Here is a 21,279-nt window from a genome sequence, read left to right as displayed (position 1 = left end):
CAGCATCACTGTTCAGTAAAAAAACCAAAAAAGGCATATCAAAAAATAGGAGGATGGGCATTCCACATCTGAAATGGAAGCTGTCTATAAACCTATCATTTGCAGACTAGCCAGCTGCAAATTGGTTTTCTTACACCATTTCATACAGCAGTTCCTATACAAATATTAGAATGGTTTGGGAACCAAACTTGACACATTAAATGTGCTATTTTGTTTGCTGAGAAATCCCTCTACATTGCAAACAGGTAACTTGCCAGCCTATCACTATGTTCCAGAAAGGCAAGCAAATAAATTGTAACTTCAGTGGCAGAGCTATTGAAACTGTTAAACAAACAGAACCAAGCTGATTTTGTCTTTATTTCAAACACTGAAAGTACACATGATTCTTCAAAAACATAGAATAGACAAATGAATTTCAAAATATTTAGTGCTCTACTGCAAGCAGATTTATCAGAATTATGACCACACTGGAAATACTGCAAGCCACCCAATCCAGAGAGGGGCCCAAAATAAAACATTCAAATAAAAATATCTCGAACGAGAACAAATCTCAAAATCTAAGGGAACCTGTCATGGATGGAACCAAAATCCTAGATTCCAAAATGGGTCCATGTTTGTGCTTCCATGCCTGTTAAAGGAGATACAGTGTGAATACTACAATATTTTTTTGGAGTTATTACCAGTGTGGACAAAATCCTCAGAGCTGACAGGGAAGAAATGAAGAAAACACTGAATCAGGACATGCTTTTGCTGCCTCTCAATTGCAGGCTTCTGAAGAGGCTGAAGTGACACCTCAGTTGTAGACCATCCGATTCTAGATTAAATTTCGCCGTCGCCTGAATTTTGGTGCTTGACAAAAGCCCCGATTAATAAAAAGGCAGCTGTGCTCGCTTCAACATTTTAGTTTTACAGTCGCTGTCACACACGCCTTGTCATCGAAAAAAGAGTCCTTTATTAACATTTTCCCCTTTCCCCGCGCCGTCATCCTCTCGCAGGTGCCGCTCCGGGCTCCCCGGGGGAGCGCAGGCCCAACCCGCCAGCGGGGATGCTGTCTAGAAAATAAAAAAAGCACCAACTTGGCCGAGATGCCCTCGCTCCGGGGGTTCCAGCCTGGAGAGCGGCGGGGACCCGGCAGGGACCCGGCGGCGAGGCAGCTCCCCGCGGGATGCGCCGGCACCAGCGCTTGGCAGAGAAGAGCCACTGGCGGGACCGGGCTGCCCTCGCCCCTCTGGGGGCGCTCGGCCGCGGGGCTGCGGGAGCGGCCCCGCCGGGGGAGGGGCCGGGCCGCCGAGGGGGCAGGGCCGCCCGCCGCAGTCACCTCGCACATACCGCGCCGGGGAGGAGGGAAAAGGGCCCCGCTCCGGCGGAGGGATACAGCCCCACGTATATAGCGGGCGGCGCAGGCTCACAGCCACAGCACTCTGTGAGCCGCGCCGGGAGGAGGCAGCAGCCGCCGCCGCTCGTGGTCGCGCAGTTCCTGCAGCCGCCGCCGGGCCCGCCGCCGCCGCCGCGCCATGGTAGGGGGCTCGTTCGCTCGCTCGACCGGCCGGGCGCGGCACGGGGTGCCCGGGCTGGCGCGGGGGCTGGTGCGCAGTGCGCTCGCTGCGGAGCTGGGGTCGGTCGGGTTGGTGGAGCCGGGGTCGGTCGGGTTGGTGGAGCCGGGCTGTTCCCGGGGAGAAGCGGGGGTGCGGGGAGCCTCGCGGGGGCCCTTCCCGCCCGGGTCTCCGCGGGGTGAGCGGCTTGGTGGCTGCGGACTCTTGCTCTCCCTACGCCCCGCCGCCTTGCGCGGGATCGCTGCGGAGCTGCGGCCCTTCCTCTTCCGCCGCTTCCTTCCCCTTTCCCTGGGCCTGCCGTGTGGGCGCCCGGACCCGCGCCCTCCCGCCCCGCCTCGCCTTCCCTCCCCTGCGGAAAGGGCCGGGCTCGTCTCCCCGGGGCTGCGACCCCAGCACCGGGCAGGGCGCGCTGCGGGGCGGGGCGCGGGTTTGCGGGCGAGGATCCCGCTCGCCTCCGGCACCAGCTGCACTGCGCAGGGAGCGGGGGGGCGGCCGGGGGAGGGCACCGCGCTGCAGCTACTGCGCCCCCGCCGTCCTCCCCAGTCCCCCCCCAAAAAAACGCAGCCGCGGCGGCGAAGCCCATCGCTGTCTGCATTACATCATGTCTCCTCCTCTTCCTCCCGGCCCCCGCGCACCCCCCGGCCGCGGGGACCGGGGCGCTGTGCGAGTTGCTCGGTTGGAAGCGGCCCAGCTCCTGCACAGGGGGCTCGGGGCGGGAGGGGCGCAGCCTCCCCGCTCCCCAGGGGCTGCGGGGGAAGAGCTCCTGCCCCAGCCGCCCGCTGGAGGAAAGGCGATGGGGAGGGAAAGCTGGCCGCGGAGCCCGGGCGCCCTCGCGGTTGCATGATGAGGACGTGGTGTGGCTGCCGGCTGGAGAGGGAGGGAGGGGAAACGGGGACGCACTGCAGCAGTGGGTGGCTGCTGGCCGGAAAGGGCGCCTGTTGCGCCGGCGGGCTGCGAGCCTCCCGCCCCGCCGGCCGGGCGATGCCCGCCGGAACGCATCGCATCGTCTGCCGTGTGCTCGCAAAAGAGAGCAAGAGGAAGGGCTGGGATTTTCCCGGCAGTTTTTCGCTTCCTACGAGAGCGGAGAAACAGTTGCAGACTGACCTGTAATCGCTTTTTGGCAACGTGGGCGTTCCTCGACTCTGTCTCTCCATCTCCCCTTCCCGTAGGAGAAGGCTGACATCACCAGGACAGGATTTGATGACTTGGCTGGGTGGGGTGATGGCTCCAGCCCTGGCTGGGTACCTTTGTCCTGTAGCTATGGGGATAGTTAGTGGCTGTGCCTGTTGCTCGGGAAGGTGAACCCCTTGGTAGTGTAGGGTTGGGTTGTGTCCTCGGGCATCACTGTGTGTGCGAAGGTTTTGGGTTTTTTTTTTTTTTTTTTTTTTTTTTTTTTTTTTTCCATTTGAAATATGATTTTTAGAAACATTCATTGAGCTCCGATTAATGGGGCAATGAACTGGTGCTGTGGGCTGGAGGTTTTTTGCCAAGGTGTGGCTCTGTTTCCTGTTCTGCAGGGCAGTGAGTCTGTTATGTAAATTCCTTAGATAATCTTGAAGTGAAACCTCGCATTTTCTGGAAAATCACAAAGAGTGCAGGAAGTCTAGCTGGATTTTGAGCGCAAGATTTTTGCAGTTATTAAAAAAGACTGTCTTTAGCTGTTAGCATTTCTACCCTTTTCACCTTTCTCCAGCACACTGCATGTGGGGAATTATTTAATCATTACTTACAGACCTTAAAAGAAACCCCCTACCTAATTACAGATCAGATCTGTGGATTTTGCTTAACATATAGAGAAGATTTTTAACCCTATCCTTTTCCCATATGTAAGAGCTTAACATTGCGTAGCTGATTAATTCTCCATTGTATTTGTTGCTCTTTGCTGCAATTATAAGAAGGGCTTGCCTACCTTCTCTGACCTACAAAATTCTCTGTTCTATTTGTAAAAATAGTCCAGTAAAATGTGTTTAAAACAAGTTAGTGCCTCGTATTCTTCAGTATCTGTGATTAGGCATGTAAAATTATCTTTTTCTTTACTAGGAAAATGCATATTTTTCCATAAAGAACTAGTTAGCTCCTTTGAGTCCAAACTGGAGCTTTTTGTGATGCTCTATCCGTACATAGGGAGAGGCTTCTGGAAGGACGTGACTATCACAGTCAAGCTCTAGAAAGCCCTTTTGATTGCCCACTGAGCTGTATACCTTTGTATGCAGCAGTGCTCCTTGATGTATAGAAGGTCCTAAGCAGGCATTTTAAATCTTGCCACTTAAATTTTTACGTAAAACAACCTGCATGTCAGGATGAGGCACCTTAAACTGCTTCGTTGAATGGAAAAATAATATGATGGGTGAAAACTAATTTTGTCAGTGGTGGCAAAAATCTCTGTAACGCTGTGATGTAATTAATCAGATGTAATTCGCAGCAGAGCCCCTCCTGTGGGGCTGGCAGAGGGCTGGAGGCTGCTGCGGTGAGCTGGGGAGGGCGGGCAGGGCTAGAGCAGTGGGCGATGCTCAGCTCAGCCCAGCCTGTGCGGTGCCCCCGCACTGCACTGCTGGGAATGGCATGTGCTGTGAAACCCCTGACACATGGCCTTAGGGGTTTTGTGCATCTCTGACCAATTGCAAGGAGCCTGCCCTGTGTCCTTCACTGGACCAAATCTGATTGACCAAGTTGCAGGATGGTGTTTGGTTCTTCATATGTACTTTCAAACCAAGTTAGCCTATGCGCTTCTGGAAACAGCTGCATGGTGTAGGTGAGTGCAGTCTCCTTGTAGAGACAGAATTCCAGGGTTTGGAAGTGACTTCATGAACATAATGATAAATCACTTCTGAAATTGAAAGGAAGTGCCTCATGGCTTGACAGAGCTGGCAGTAAACAGTATTCTAAAATGTTCTATTCTTCGTGTAGGCCGATCAGCTGACTGAAGAACAGATTGCTGGTAAGTGTGTTGATGATAATTTTTTTTTTTTTTGCTAGCTCTTGTGACTAAAAGAAAATATATTATCTCAAGCATAGTGGAAAAAATATCTTTGACAATTTTAAATCTGTACTACCACTTTTGAAAAGCAGTCACTTAAAAATTCCCAAACTAAAAAAAAAAAACCAGACAAAAATATTCTGGAAGATTACTGGCTCATTGCTTCTTAAATTAGACTTCTTATTCCTTGGACTACAGATAATGATATTTTTTTTTTTAGATGTTCAGACTTGAGCCAAGTTCTCCTAGATTTCTGGCCAACAGAAATAATTGCTAGACTCAAATGAACTATTTAGAGTCAAAGGAGACCTAGGTACTCTTTAATAGAGTGAAGATCGACTACAAATGAAATGGCAACAAATAACCCTCAAACTGGTTTGTTGCACATTGTTAAAAGCCAGTGTCTTTTAAATAAATCTTTTAATAAACTGCCTATAATTCAGGCTGGTTGGGAGAAGGAGCATTATTTGACCTTCTGGAGACCAGACACCCATTTGTGGCTGACACGAATTCTTATTGTCTGCTGACTTAAAAATAAGTGGTAAATGACAATGCTTTTGTTCCTTGAAGTCTGTTAATTGTTAAGGGAACCCAGTGGCTCCTTTTCCTTATTTCAGACAGCTGCTGTTTGTGGAGCAACTGTGCCTCAGGCAAGATGCAGATGCATGGAAATGAATTACAGAGTTGTAAATGCAGATAAATAGCCACATGAAATAAGTTTGTATTTACTGTGAAAATTATGTTGGTATTGTAAGTAATTTTTATTTGTATTTGAGAGTGTTAATTCTCTCAATACAGGGTCAGTTAGATAAAAAGAAAAAATGTTTCTTAGAATTGTGCCAGGCTTCGTCAGTAGAGAGTGCATTTTTAGTCTGTGGTTTTATCATGCTGGTGATATCTCTAAACACTGGGACTGTTTCTGCCTCTAGAATTCAAGGAAGCCTTTTCCCTATTTGACAAAGATGGTGATGGTACTATCACAACAAAAGAACTGGGAACTGTCATGAGGTCACTGGGTCAAAATCCAACAGAAGCAGAATTGCAGGATATGATCAACGAGGTAGATGCTGATGGTAAGTGTTGGGAAGGTGCTGTGATCAACTTTAATGTATATGACCTCCACACCTGGGCTTAAACTGCATTGGCAACATTATGACATAGAGCTCTTATAGGAGTTTCAAAATTCTGGATGGACTCTAAACTCAGAAGGATGTCCAAGATGCTAGCAGTGTTCATGAGACTAAAAACGGGCAATGGGCAGAGACAAAGTTATGCTATTTGTCTTTAATATTTTATGGGTCACAGGCTTCTTATTGCTATGCGACTTGCCCTGACCTGCCATTAACCTGTCTTTCCATCTAGCTTTTCTGTATGTGTTTTGTCAGCCCATGCTTGTTTTAATAGTTTTACCAATGTCTGTGGTTTTGGCTAAGGCAAAAAATGTGTTAGAAGTGGAATAGTGTTTTCAGTGGACGTTTAGCACAGCAGGAAGAGTATATAGTCTATCTAATATATTAAATCCCTAATAGATAGTGAGGGGCTACTGGAGGTAAAGGCAAAAAACCCTTCCCATATCAAGGCTAACAGAATTATTTTAAATGAACACCAGAAAGCCCATATTGAAACACATGTTGTGTTTCTGAACTCCACATAGGCTAACAGTTTTAAAAAGGAATAATATTTCCCCTACTTGGGGATGTCAAGCCTTTAGTTTTATATGTTGGTTGTGATATTTTCTCTAACCATTTTGTAAAAGAGTGAAAGTATATTGGCAAGAGTATAAATTATTGCATTATCAGGCCATATTAAGTAAACTATTTTCTTAAAAAAGGTGTAAGTTGACTTTAACTGTGAAGCTGAAAATCTTAACTTTAACTGACAGGTTTCAGTGTTTGCAGTGGTATGTAGAGTATGTGTATAGTAGCTTCTTTAGGCTGCAGACCAAAGCTGCTCTGGTGGATTTAAAACAGAAGGAGACCGAGGACTTCAGATAAGTATGCCCGCCCAATTGTTTAAATTTGGGTTACAGCAGAATGCTTTGCTATTCTTCTGCATGTTCATTGAGGTTATTTTCAAAACGGAGTGTTTTCAAAACTGTGTTCTTATTTTACTGGTATGTAAAGCTGGCCATGATGATACATAGCTGTGTACATCTCGGGCTGGAACCCCTAGGATGAAAGGATTTTCTTAAACTTCATTTGTTGCACAATGAATTTGTATGCTTCTTTAAACCAATGGGCAGATCTTAGTTGCACAGTAAACTGTTTAATGTGATTTTGTGAACTATTTAATGTGGCTTTTTGGCATATAGAGCTGAGTCCTGACTATACAAATCTAATTTCTACACCATACCACTTTTTCCCTAGCTTTGAGCAGCCTGAAATTTAAATCTTTGCTTTGAATGAAAAGCTTAATCTTAGGGGTGAGGCCTGGATGTCAGCAGGGATTTTCAGTTTTGCAGAAAAATACCTGTAAGAGCACCTACAGCTAAGCTTATCAGTAATAACAGATAATGTCAGCTTTTCTCCTGTCACTGGAATTTGCAGGTCTTTCTTGCCCCTTAGAATGATTTGTTGCTTTTGTTGTGTGCAACTTTGGTAGATAAGGTAGTTGATTTTTAGAAAGAAGAAAGTATTTACAGTTCAGTGATGTGTGATGTTCCCAAATATTAGATAACCTTGGATTGTAATGGCGGCTTAATGCGAGTTCTTCCTGGAAGACACAACAATTGAGAGATTATAAAGAAATGAAAAGGTTGCTTTTGTGGGAGTTATTTGAAGTAAAAATAAGTCTTGTTATTGGTTAACCTTGAAGCATCAGACTGACATTTTACTTGTAGCTTTGGTAGCAAGTGGTGTGGCTTGTCCTTGAAAGAAGGCAGCAGTTGATTTTGTGCTGGAACAGAGTGGCTGCTCTGGCTGCTGCATGTTATGATAGCAAAAAGGCAGTGGTAACAATTTAGAGAGAAGAACCAGTTTGTCTATAAGGACAGTGGACAGAATATCTGGCAGTCTTGCCCCTGGCTAAGTCAAATGCCAGATTTTTGTTTATTTGTTAGTGAAGAAAAGCTTGGAATTTAATTTTTTGAAGTTTCTTTTTATTAAGGCAATGGCACTATCGACTTCCCTGAATTTTTAACCATGATGGCCAGAAAAATGAAGGACACAGACAGCGAGGAAGAAATCCGTGAGGCATTCCGAGTCTTTGACAAGGTATTGCTAAAAGTACAGCTACTCTTCAAAAGCAATAATGATGTCTATATTTTCCTGAGTGTTTTCTCTCTTCTTGTCTAGAAGGAGAAAGAGTCCTCTACTAGAAACAGAGGAATTGGAAACATAACAGAGATTGTTCTGAATATAGAGCCAGGACTGTTGCAGCCTGGTTCTACTTGCTTTATACAGCAAGGTCTAAGCTTTAGGCTCATCCATGAGGAAAACTTTCTGGCCTTTCCTTAGAAACAGATTAGCAGAACTTAATGCTTGGGGGTGGGGTGGGGTTTTTTTGAGACGTGTGCAGAGGAGGGGGATTTTTCTCTCTTTTGACTTTGGGGGGGGAATGGGGAAACATTTGCATGGATGCACATTCCATACTACCCTATGGAAGCTTTTCAAGGTGAGATGATGTCATCAGTATTTGGAGGGACACGAAGTATTGCATGTTCTCTTTTCAAAATGTGAAGTTTGGGGTTGCTTTCATGAAAACTTAAGAGCTCAGCTCCCTTGCCCTTGTTTAAGAATACCTGGGCATATGTCAGTTTTCTAGGACACGAGTTCCTCTCTTGGAGTTGTTTGAACATGACAGATGTTATACAAGAATTGTGTGGAGTAGTGGCTGGTGCAGCTGTAAAGCTCACGCACGTGCATGTGTGGAAGACTTTACTACTACTTTTTATAGAAAAAAGTGTCAGCCTGTAGTACTTTGCTGAAAATGTGGGGGTATTTCTGCAGACAAGATTAGTGTTTAAAGCCACTGAGGTAGGTTATCTACTGGTGATGGCCACATCCTGCTCTAAGATAGTGTGTTCTTCCAGTGTATGGCATTTCTGAAATGGCTCACAGTGAGCTTTAGGTTTGGATGTTGCAAATGGGGACACTGGCTTAGAAGTGTCTATTTCTGTTGTATTTTTAATTTTGCCATAAAACTTCTCAAAACTCCTTATGAGTAGAATTTAAATGCTTTCTTTGATTTGTTTATCCTCTTATCCGAGAAGCCTAACACAGCCAGCTGTAGTCTGGTTATAGAGGTAGCGTTATCACAGAAGAGAAAGTTGACTTCATTCTTGCTGGTGGGGAGGCGGTTCTCTTTGGCCTTGCTTAGGCAGCAGAGACTAAACAAAAACTTTTTTGGTTTTATTTCTGTGTTTATTTTTGAAAGCTCTTTAAAAACATTAAAAATACCTTATCACAACTACAAGTCAGGCATGCAGTTGTTATTACAGCACAATGATTGTATGGAAGGATATGGTGTCATGCATGCCTCAGAAGGTGGTGGGACTAATACATACTGCAGTTTGTACAGTGTGCCAGCTCTGTACATTTGTCCCAAGTGCTGTAAGGCTGCTTCAGAAGCAGTTACTGGAAACCTAGGTGTAGTTTCCACATTAGTCAATGTCAGGATTGTTGTTCATGATCTTGTGCAACTCTTTTCTCATAGGATGGCAACGGCTATATCAGTGCAGCAGAACTACGCCATGTTATGACAAACTTAGGAGAAAAGCTAACAGATGAAGAAGTAGATGAAATGATCAGAGAAGCAGACATTGATGGGGATGGGCAAGTCAACTATGAAGGTAAAAAGATGCTTGTCTTCACTCAAAATCATTATTCAGACAGAGTTGAATGCTTGTTGCATAGGGCATTAATTTTTAATACTTGAGACATTAGTTTATTTGCTTGTCCACTTCTGTGAACAAGACCTTAGAAGGGTGCTTTTTTGTAATGCCAACTGTGTTTTAGACACTTTTGATTTGAAGTACGCTGGAGACAGTAAATCACAGTGACTCTTTATCTTTTCAGAATTCGTACAGATGATGACTGCAAAGTGAAGAGACCTCCTTTACACCTTTTTTCCTCTAGAAGAATCAAATTGAATCTTTTACTTACCTCTTGCAAAAAAAAAAATGTTCATTTATTCATTCTGTTTCTGTATAGCAAAACTGAATGTCAAATTACCTTCTGTCCACAAACTGCATGTAATGGTTGGTGGTCCTGTCCCTAAAAGATCAAGTTAAACATCAGTTTTAAAATATAAATAATTGTACTACCTTGAAAATAAAAAAAAAAAAAAAGGAAGCACTTAGTGAACTCGAAAGTTCCATTTGCTAATGACTATTACACTGTTTGGGCTGGCCAGTTTTTCATGCATGCAGCTTGACAATTGAGCACAGTCAGACATGTGTATTAAAAGGAAAAAAAAAACCTAAAGGATCCACTCTCTTGTTCTATAGTGGATTCTAGTTCAATTCGTAGTATAAATTGTCATAGCTGGTTTACTTTAAAATTGGTTTATACCTCAGGATGGTATGCAGCAAAATGGTTGAAGGATGCAAAACTTAAAGAAAATGCCCTAAAGGTTGAATGGTTCTCCTGTACGTAGCAGTGTGCTCCAAAAATAGGATGATCTTAACTATGGATGGCATGTCTGTTTTAAAATACTGGTTTAACATTGTCTGCATTGCACTATAGTGAAACGGGTGTCAGGCTGTTACCGTTCACAAAATTTTTAAAAGAAACCTTCACCAAGGGAGCATCTTTGGACTCTCATATTTTTAAAACCTTCTGTACCATGACTTGGAGCTGGCGGAGTAGCCTGTGGACTTCAGCACAACTATCAACATTGCTGTTCAAGATATTACAGTTTATGTCCATTCCAAGTTGTAAATGCTAGTCTTTTTTTTTCCAATAAAAGATCATTAACTTAAAGGTGGTGTTAAATGCTTTGTAAAGTTAAAATATATATATATAATTGAGATAATAAACCAAAAAAGCAGTAGGAAGGAAGTGTTTCTATGAATGACTTGCTGCTAAATTATAATGCACATGTATGCAATAAGTTATCCCCTATCTTTTCAAGATGGCAAGAACTGACCTCCTGTAACCCAAGACCTTTGCTATAAATAAATGAACTTGTGCTTGCCTTTCATATTACGACAATGTTAATTTAGTTGGTCTCAAAGTCGTGTAATGCTGACTCGTCAACTATCAGCACAAGTAACACCTCATTTCACTACAGTGGAGAGCTCTGAGCATGCATGTCAATACTGGGGAAACATGTACAGGTTGCTTATGTTTTTTTGACAGGTTATAAAAACTAGTGGGAAAATTTAAACAGCATGGACTTCATAGAGATCTGTGATTCTCAAACATGCCAAAAATGCATTTATCTGCCCGCAGAAAGAAATCAGACGGACATTTTACAATATGTATTTAAAAAAACCAAATTAAGCCTTTTTGGAAACTGGGGCTATTATGTCTTGACTTCTCAAACACTTGCATGAATTTTGTGGGGTGGAGAAGAGGACTAGGGTTAATTTAAAAACGATCTTGTTACTTCTGCTTTGCATGCACTAGCAGTGCTTAGTCATTCCAGTTCTCTGAATAAGTGTTCTCTGATCCTTCAGCTTCCCCATGAATGAGTGTCAAAGCAGCCGTGTGCACTCTTCTTTGTCTGAAAGAAGAATGCTTCTTCTCTTTTTTTTTTTTTTTTTTTTTTTTTTTAAACAGAGCCTCCATATGTAAGGCTTTTATGCTTGGGAGGGAGGGGCTACAACATAATTATTGACTGTAAGTTTTTGTTTCCAAATGTAATGGGTTGAAAACCCTAATTGTTTGATTGCCTTTGGTTTTGAAGAGTATTGATACCGTCTCTAGAAAGAGATACAAGTCTCCATTCATCCTGTCTAACTGAGGTGCGTGTGTTAAGAACTTGGTTTGCTCAGTGGAGGGGTGTCAAGAGCCACCTCCAGAAGGCAATTGAGACTACCTGCCTTCAGTGATTTTTATTTTTTTTTCCCCGGGGGGGTGGGGGGAGTTCTGGGTGACAAGGACCCAGACACCTTAACCAAGTGCCTAAAAGTTAGATGGGCTGAATGTAGGCAATTGCTTCGGTATCTGTTTGTTGCAAAGGCTTAATACCGTGGCTGTGAATGCTGTCCTAGCAAACTGGCCTCAATGATGGGAATGTCTGACTACCATTTGAAAGTAGAGTCTTGCATAGCAGCTGCAAACTATTAAAGTAGTGCTTGAGAATGGCTGCACTGATTCTGTAGACCAGCTTTTAAAGAGAAGTACTCGAGAGACAGGCAAGGCAGGAACAATGGTTGCAGCTCTGAACTAATTACTTCTGCCTGGATGTGCAGAGATCTTGTCTAGTGGGTAAATGCTTCTTACTATCTATCTGTCATTCTCTCATGGTTGGTAGGGTAGTACACCTAAGAACAGCTGCTTTTAGCTTACTCAGTGTGCTCTGTGCTTGCTAGCAGAGACCTCATCCTGCAAGAGGTTCTTGGCTTGATTAGAAATTGTCTGGCAGTGTGCAGTGTTGGTATGCCCTGTAACTGAATCTGCCTGGAGGTATCTAATTATTAACTGACTTCAGTACCACATCAACCTCGAGTAAATGTATCCTCTGTACAGGACTTAAGCTCTGTTCCCTTCTGCATAGTGAATTACTAGAAAAATGAAATGGTGTCATCAAGGTATTTTTAACTTTTTTTAATTTTTTTTTTCCTGTGAGTGTGTGTGTGTGGCTTTGGCTTTTTCCAAATGTGAAAGTGTGGGCTGGATACACTTGGTGCATGGCTTAGAAACATGGGACTGGAAAGAACTTCCTGGGTCATCAGATCCAGTCCCCTGCTATTGCAGGCAACCGTGTCATATAATCCTTTTAATAAACTGATCAAGCTTAAACACCTGCTTGTAAGTGGCTTGTTTTCATGGAAGTTCTGTAACTCATGTTGCTCTCAACTGATGCAAATAATATATGAAATATGAAGTTAATCAAAAGGTCCTCCAGCTTAGCTTAAGGTTTATCATTACATTTATTTAACTGACTTTCTTGAACCTGTTATTATTTGCACAACACTCAGGAAAGTGTTGAGTCTTTACCCCTCTTGCTATGAATAAGAGTTGGTGTGCTTGCTTATTTTTTTTAATGGAAAAGATGGATGTCTGGCTTGTTGAAACCTGTTAGATATGTTAATTGTCAAGGCAAGAAACAATTGAGTTACTTGTATTTGATACATAAATTTAAGGCTAGAGTATACATAACCATTTTTAAAACACATCAACTTGCAGTGTAGTTTTATATTTAATACTGAAATTGTACTGCTAAAGTTTAAACTGCTGTTAATCATATTCCTCTTCTGATCATGATGAAAAAATAAAGGGTAAGAAAATGCTTAACATAGATTATTCATTATCATGCTTATTTTATTAATAATTCAGGCACTGAAATATCTCCAGATATGGGGCATTTGTTGTGTTTGCTGGGGTGGGCTGGAGTGAGGGGTGGGGAGGTACTGATGTAGGAAATTCTTAATCCCCAGCCATTTGTCACACTTGCACAGCTTCAGAAGCACAGACATTGTAAGAAGCTGTTTAGGAAAGGACCCTATACCTTAGTGATGCCTTGGATGCACACGTGGGTGTGGGGCTGGGCAGTGGGCAGGGGACCATGCTGTGGCTGCCAGGCCCTGCGCCCTGCCCAGGGCAGCGTGGAGCGGGGTGGGGCTGTGTCCTGGGCCCTGCATTGCAGCACGTGTGTGATGTGAATGCAGATTCTTGTTCCCAGATGACAACATCCTAGACTAAAACCACAGTCTTGGGGTTTAGAAATACCAGAATTAATACAGCTTGCTTATCCCCTGCCATGAAACTAACTGGAACACTCATTTTGCTGCAATCCAGTTAGGGTTTGGGTTCTTTTTATTTCATAGTGTTGTTTTGGTTTGGGTTTTTTTGGTTTGGTTGGTTTGTTTGTTCATTGTGGGGGGGTGATGGTTGGTTGGTTTGGGTTATGGTGTTTTATTGTTGTTTAGGGTTTTTTTTTCAATTTGCTAAGTGAAATCTGACATGGGACTGTGGTAGAACCACAGCATGTTCTTCTGATACACAAACAGAACTGTCAAGTGAACATAGGCAATGAAGGCTGAAGCCCTGGTTCTCCTGACTGACATTAAGGAAACCAAATATTTTCAAGTAGAGTGGGAGGATCTTTAAAATTGGCAAGACAAACATACCAGGTTGTGTGGGGATTTTTTCCTAACAGCATTGCAATTCCAAAATATTAATGATGTTGGGTTTTTTTAAAAATCCAAATACAAGATTGTGAAGTAATGAATTACGTGATGAATTGTGTAAAGAACTGGGATTCCAAAGATTCTTGATGTTGTTGACTGTAGAAACTTTGCATGAAGGCTCAAGTACTTGGTGGATTTTATGTTTTCTAAGAACCCCTATCAGTGAGTATCCTAGGGTAGCAGTCAAAGGATATTTAAAAGAGTTGGTAATTTCTTTAATAGTAATAAATTGGGTTTTGAACTGAAGTGAATAAGTATCCCAATAAATGGCAGATTTGCTGATTAGGTAGACACCAATAAAACGTCTTACAGTCTCATAGACAATTAGGCACAGTTGTTATCTAGCAGTAAATGTGTTGCTCTCTATCCGACTGATGACTTTAACCAGGAGCAGAGCACACTTCAAAGCACAGCTCAGCGCTTTTGACCTTCAAACTATTAAACTCCAGGAGAAAAACCCACAAACATTCAATACAAAAAAAAATTGTATCACAGGGTTAAATTTCTCCCACATCACTGTGGAGACCAGCACTGTGGAGCAATGCTAAAGAGAGTTGAGAAGCAAATCTCCCAGCATTACCCCCAGTGACCCTCAAAAAGAGGTTGCAGGTTGTCCTTTCCAGCATGCCTGTAGGTGAGAGACAAAGCTAGATGGGTGGCAGTGGGTACCACAGCCTCATTTGTGGTGTTGTCTTGTTTTGATCTTTCATAGAGGTTTCATTGTCTGGGAAATCTTGCACAGACCTCCTCAGAAGAGCTTCTTTCATTCCAGTTGCCTGAGGAGTCAGCATCCACAGAAATACTGAAATAATTATTCATAGTGCAGCATTTTCCTGACAAAAACAACTCCCAAAATAGTGGTTGAAGTACAATATGAAAACTATTCTAATAATCTAAAAATTAATTACAATTATTTCTGAATATTATTAATTTCCAGATCTCTATATATGATATATTTCAAACAAGATTCTTCAACAAATGCCATGCTTGCTCTAAAATTTGTAGCATTTAAAATGAACACAATATTTGAACAGGAATCAACTGAATCAACTGAGAAAGCCATAAAAAGACATTAAAAAGCATTCCCCATTTTACTAGTTTGCAGTGGGATTGGCAATAATAATGCTGTCAGTGTAGCAACCATTCTGAAAAAGGTTATGGTGAAAGAAACGGATGAAGGGAGAGTAAAAAGAATACCTGTCCATGGGACTGCTTTGTAGTCTTGTCCTGCCGAGTATTTGTTGTCCATAATGCTATAAATATTTAATTGTGGGCTCCCTGGACTTTTTAGCAGTGGTGCTGTTACTCAGTTTGTCCAGTTTTCCTGGCTCCCCATAGATCCACCCTGCTCCATGCTAACTTAATATTTACCTGAAAATATACAACCTGGAAAAGCTGTCAGCCTGCTGCTGTTCAGAATTTGCCAAATGTACTCTACTTGTTTTCAGCTTTTAAAAAATATATATTTAAAAGAATAATTTCCTGCAGGCATTCTGTTAGGAGACAAAATATGACCATGATTTCATAAAGGTTTTACTTTACTTACGATTTCATAAAGGCTTTACTGACTATATTGTGAAGAGAAATTTTAGCCCAGAGTATTTAGCTGTCTAGGAATCTCTATGCAATATCAACAAAATTAGTTTCTCAAGGGTTTTGACATAAAATTTGATAGGTATTTCCTAATAACTAATTTGTTTCTTTAGATATTAATAAATAAAAATTCCTACACAAATATACCAGGTGCCCTGACAATCAGTGTGTATGATGCTGTCTACCTTACATAGCTGAATTAAAGACAAGAAGATTTAATCAGTAAATTAAGTCAGTAAGTAAAACAGATTTTTAGTATCAAAGAAGATATCTTGCACTATCGTACAGTTCAAAAAGCATAGCTAAGTGTGAAAATAGCCTTGCTGATCTATTTTCCATCAAATTAATTTGTAGAGGAGGGTAATTTCTTAAGTAGCTCAGGTTATTTTTCTGTATTATACACTTGCACACATGGAAAATACTATTCAAGAAAAATGGTCTTAGAGCTACAAAATTAAGTACTCAAAATTAAAAAAACAATTTAGGTTATCCATGAAACTCGAGGATGGCCTATTACAAATGTGATTGCAAAACATCATGACACTGTCTTACCTCATTCTATACTGCCCTCATCATCTTTCCATCAGTGTATTAAGCATTGCATTGCAACTTTCCTTTTGAATGCATCATTCTATCCATACCCTAGTAACTACCCACTACGCAGCTCTTGCTCCAAAGTCAGAATTATTATTTTCCTATGGCTCTTAGGTGTCTGAGTGCTTCACAAATGCTGCGTTCTTTTAAGGACACACAGTGAATTGAGGACATGCTTTATCCTCCCCAAACAAAAGGAGCCGAGGTGCACTGAAGTCCAAAGCAGTATTTCTGAGAGCTCAATCTGACACATTTTCATTTGTCAGAATCATAATCATGCCATATGTGTGGTACCAAGACACCTTGTCAGTAAGAGCATCTTTCAAGTCTGGAAACCAGTCTAAGCCTCTGGGTCAGGCCATTCTTGTCCAAAGTTCTTGGAAGAAGTGACTGCCTGTAGACAGCTGAGTCTGAGTAGTCGATCCCACCCCACACAGGGCTCCATGCAGAGACCAAGAGCACTTGTTTTCCAGGGCAGCTGTGGCCTGCATTGCCCAGCAGGTCAGCTGCCTTCTTTCAGCCCCAGTATCACTCGCTATGCGTTGCCTTGTTCATGCAGAAGAAGAAAATACATCAACTATGCAGCATTTCTTTCATTGCACCACACCAATTCATGCCCAGAGCAGTAGGGAAGAGAACTAACTGAAGAAAACAGGGTAATTTCATGCTAGGACCACAAAACAGGGGGATGCCGGTGGAGGTGATGGTTTGTGAAAGGAGAATAGGGGAATAAAAGTGGCAAACCCCCTCAATTGCAGCACTTTGTGCTTTCCAGCATAACCTTGTACTTTCATTGCTGTTTCAATCCTGTAATGTACTACCACAAAAGGGAAAGCAGAACTACACCCCCAGCACAGGAATCTCCGTTGTGTGGCATCATGGTGACACCCCAGTGCGTCATCATGGGGGCTGCTGCCATAGGGTTCTGCACAGACCTCTGTGACCTCTTGAGGTAGCAGAGGAACACCAAGCAAAGCTCTTCTGCTTCCTCAGACAACCCAACATGGGGAGGGAGCGTTTTGCCCACAGATTTGCAGTGGAAAGGTAGATTCAGGACTGTGGGACAACTCAGGGCTCTGCAGGAAGCTATGCTTTAATGGTCCTAAGCTTTTCTACCCATTCCCTGTAACCATGACCCCATACCTCCTGTTCTCTTCCTGTTCTGCCTGCTCCCTTCCTCTCCATTTTATTCTCTACCCATGTCAGGCCCAGCTTGTACCTGTTAGACTTTTCTAGGTTTCCTTGTCCCACAGTCCTTGCTTCTTTTTCATTTCTGCAGGCATGGCCTAACCCCAGTTTGGAACTCTGCCCCACCAGCCACTGGCTTGCTCCCCTCCTCAGTGGGATGAGGGACAGAATCAGAAGAATAAAAGTGAGAAAATTCATGGGTTTAGATTTAGAGAATTTGGTCAGGAAAGATCATGCCCATGCACAAATAAAGCAAAACAAGGAATTAATTCACTACTCCCCACGGGCAAGCAGGTGTTCAGCCATCCCTAGGAAAGCATGGCTCCATCCCATGTAATGATTATTTGAGAAAACAAACACAATAACTCCAACAACATTCCCTCTTCCTTCACCCCCCAGACTTTATTGCTGAGCATGATACCATCTGGTATGGAATATAAAATGATTTGGGTTGGAAGAGACCTAAAAGGTCATCTCATTCCAACCCCTCTTCCACTACACTGGGTTGCTCAATGCCCCATTCAGCCTAGCCTTGAACACTGCCAGGGAAGGGGCATCCACAGCTTCTCTGGGCAGTTCCCTTGGGACTGTTGAAGTTGTCTCACCTGGCTGCATTCCCTCTGTCTCTGTGCTTCCCCGGCCTGCTTGCTGTTGGGGTGGGGTGAGAGGCCGAAAAGGTCTTGATGGTGTGCAAGCACACTGCCCAGTGATAGCTAAAACACCCCTTTGTTATCAACATCTTTTGTGTCACAAATCCAAGCACCATAGGAGCAACTATGAAGAAAATGAACTCTACCCCAGCCCAAACCAGTACCCATCTATTTCTCTCACTAATGAGGGCTGCCAATGATATATCTTCTTCCAGATCTCCATTCTCACAACTTTTGGTCCCAATGAGCTGATTTCTCACCAAACAACTTTATTCTCTATGTTGTCTAAGTCAGGGTGATCACTTAGGTCAGGGCACAGACTAAAGTTTTCCTGTGCTCTTCTCAGGCCCCAGGTTGCAGGTGTGGATCTGAGCCTTGCCTGACTTGCTTGACTTGCAGCAGGAGAGAGCTTTGGTAGCAAAAAAGAAAAGATACAGCACAGGTTGCCCCAAGCTTCAAGTTGGAGATACTTAGTCTAGGGTGAGGCAGCTGTTGGAAGTCCACCTTGGTCATCAGTGCTGCCTGTGAGGGTCCACTGCTCTGCCTCACCTCTGTCCTGAAACACTGCTTTTGTCTCAGAAGAGTTACTACTTTTGTAAACATGGAGTGCATCACTCATATCTTCTGCACCACTCTCATACCTTCTTGCATTCACAAAGAGCTTTGCTGTCCATTTTTGAGCAGACTCATACTAGATGTAATCTTAAGCAGTCACTTCATCCACCACTGATATTCAGCCATCTTGAATCCAAAATGTGGCAGATTTATAAGAGACAGTCTTTGCACATGGGTTGTTCCCAGCAGATATCAATGCATTACCTATTAAACTTAGGGCTATAATGTGGTGCAGAATAAGTCCTGAGACAGGGAGGAAAGTTATACCAGGGACCAACACAGAGATCCCTCACTGCCCTCTTCTCCTACCAACTCTCCTCTCCCTTTTGTCTTCCCTTCTTACCTAATCTCCATCTCCTCTTAGATGTCATGACACACTTTTCCTATTCTACAAATCCCACCTCATTGAACCTAACTCTACTAATAGGCAGCTTTAGATTAGGACATCAGTTACTATTTGCTGAACTACTGCAGGAGTACCCACACAGAAAAAGTACAAGCAAGAAGCTCTCAATTGCAGAAGTCTGCCCACACAAAAAGTCACATAAAGTTTGGTTGCACTGCTATTAAATTATTGTGGTTGTTTGAAGTTTTATGAAGCCATATTTATAATAATGTCATTTTAGTACTCTGTACTTAAACACATTAGGCCTGATTCCATGCAGTAGGTAGTTGCTATTTGGGGGAAAATAACCTTCCTTCTCTGATGTGGCAAAAAGCCTTTTCATAGCAAAGCTGTTGCCACTAGTGAGAATGTATAAATGAAAAGCTAATAAAATATATATAGCTAGGTACCTTTTTCAGACTTTTGCAGTACATTGCTTACTATGAAATAATGGAACGTAATTTAGTGTTTCTCTTTTTAATAGGATAGGGAAAAATTCAGATTCTTGTTTACAATTAATGTCCATCTCATACAAGCTACTTTACACAGCCAGTCAAATGATGTTATTAGTTCAAGGATGAAATATGAAGCTGTTTGCAGATTGTTAATTGCTAGAACAATTCTGATCCTCATATGCAGCTTTAGTTCCTAAGATATTACCCAGAGGCCATATAATCTACATGTATGGCAATGTAGGTATTTTTAGTGATGTACAACATGCCAGGTATTGTCTTGTCCAAATTTGAGATTAACTTAATATGAACAGTTAATACAATAACAATTGGAACCAGCATTAGGTCACACAGCTGAATTGGTGAAAAAATGGAACCATTTTTTTAGGCTATTGCTGGCTGCACACTGTTGACTGCTAGTTTGGGAATTTATTTCATCTCTTCAGTTTTACTGTATTAGATTGGCAAAGTCCTCTTACCTGCAGATTTTCTAATGAATTTGGTATACTTCTTGCTGAGTGAATAGGTTGCTGTTAAATATTTCAGTCTGGGATTTGACCCATTTTGCAAATTTATCACCTTCCAGCAAATTTTATCTCAATTTTATGTTTCCAAATAATAAAACTTCATCACTCTTTTCAGCACAAATCAGTGAAAGCACCACTCTGTGATCATTTCATTCTGTTCCTGCACTGACAGCTCAGTGCCCATGAACTCTGGCAATTAGGCATGATTAGCTGAACAAGGCAGATTCATCATTAGCTCAGAATTTCTTTGATTCTAGTGATCTAGGTCAGATAAAGTTTTACAAAATGAGGCTTTGTGGTTTAACTTAACTTTTTATTATAAAAAGAGAAGAAAGGTTTAAAACGAAAAAGGTAGAAAAGCCCAACTGATGGACTTAGGGAGGAATAAAAGATAAGTGTGTTTGGCAAAGCACTCACAAAGAAGAGCTCTGCTAAGGATGATGAGAGATTTCTGTAGAGCCAGCTCTGGGAGAATCCCTGCAGAGAATAGAGGCAAGTGGGGGCAGAAGTGTGTGAGGGAAGATCTAAAATAGATAAAAAATGTGAAACATGCAAATGGCCTTGGGAATGCAATCTACTACAAATGATAGCAGCCCTACTGCAGAGGCAAAGCTGCCACAGCCTGCGTTAAGCTGAGCAAGGGTTTAGGGAACAGTGACTTGGGAGGAGTGGGATGCAATCCTTTGTGTTTCCAGTTCCAGCCATGACTAGGGATGGCTTGGCTTTCTGCCTAGTCTTCAAAGCTGACTCTATCTCCAGTGCTGCAATCCATGTTTCCAAGCTGGGTACTACTTTTTTAGAGTGTTTGCTCTATATCCAGTTATTGCCTACATGCAGTTCTCCTCAATTTTTAAAATATTAGCAGACCAGAATTTAGGACTTATCTTACAAGGGACTAAGCTTGAATATGAGCTAGTTGATTAAAAACTGTCAGATGAGAACTTAAAACATATATGGAACACTTATGAGTGGTTTAAAAGACAAAACTGTATTCTCCAGTTCTTTTTTTAACCTCTAGCCCTATTTTTCTATTATCCCACCAGTTTTAAAACTAGTGAAACAGAGACTACAAAGAAGGTATAGCAGGTCCCAAATTAACTCTTAGTGGCAAAATCAAATGAAGCACTTTCCTCATTTTGAATAGTTTAGGAAATGGTCTAGAGAAAGGAATATGGTGCAGAAACATCCAGCCCAAGTTCATTGGTTCAGATGCGACTTGCCAGTTGAGTTACTGCCAGCAAATGTCTGCTCTCCGTCTGCAGGGACCTCCTTGTCATGTTACCTTACCTATGGTTGCCTATTTCCCTTCCCCAGGTGTTGCTGAGGCAGGGGACCTACTGTCTCCCAGTCTGGTGTTACCCCAGCTGCTAAAGAGATGTCCTTGTTTTCAGCAGGCTAAGGACACACAGCAGTGATTTTAAATGACGTGGCTCTGCAGGCCACCCTG

The 21,279-nt window shown here is 42.6% G+C and overlaps 1 protein-coding gene across 2 annotated transcripts; it reads left to right on the top strand.

Annotated features, from left to right (window-relative positions):
- The first annotated feature begins 1,305 nt into the window (after window positions 1–1,305).
- Window positions 1,306–12,938, top strand: CALM1 (calmodulin 1). 2 transcript variants are annotated; one of them, XM_068192619.1, is made up of 6 exons: window positions 1,306–1,517; window positions 4,461–4,491; window positions 5,460–5,603; window positions 7,636–7,742; window positions 9,184–9,319; window positions 9,546–12,938. In XM_068192619.1, exons 1-6 carry the CDS (start codon window positions 1,515–1,517, stop codon window positions 9,572–9,574), a joined length of 450 nt encoding a protein of 149 aa, XP_068048720.1. In that variant the 5' UTR covers window positions 1,306–1,514; the 3' UTR covers window positions 9,575–12,938. The 2 variants fall into 2 exon arrangements, with proteins under 2 accessions (XP_068048720.1, XP_068048722.1); XM_068192621.1 differs by lacking the exon at window positions 1,306–1,517 and adding an exon at window positions 2,414–2,678.
- The last annotated feature ends 8,341 nt before the right edge of the window (window positions 12,939–21,279 follow it).

This window comes from Anomalospiza imberbis, chromosome 6 (assembly GCF_031753505.1).
Source record: "Anomalospiza imberbis isolate Cuckoo-Finch-1a 21T00152 chromosome 6, ASM3175350v1, whole genome shotgun sequence".
NCBI lineage: Eukaryota > Metazoa > Chordata > Aves > Passeriformes > Viduidae > Anomalospiza > Anomalospiza imberbis.
Note: the sequence above shows the minus strand (reverse complement) of the source record. Positions and strands in the feature narration are given on the sequence as shown.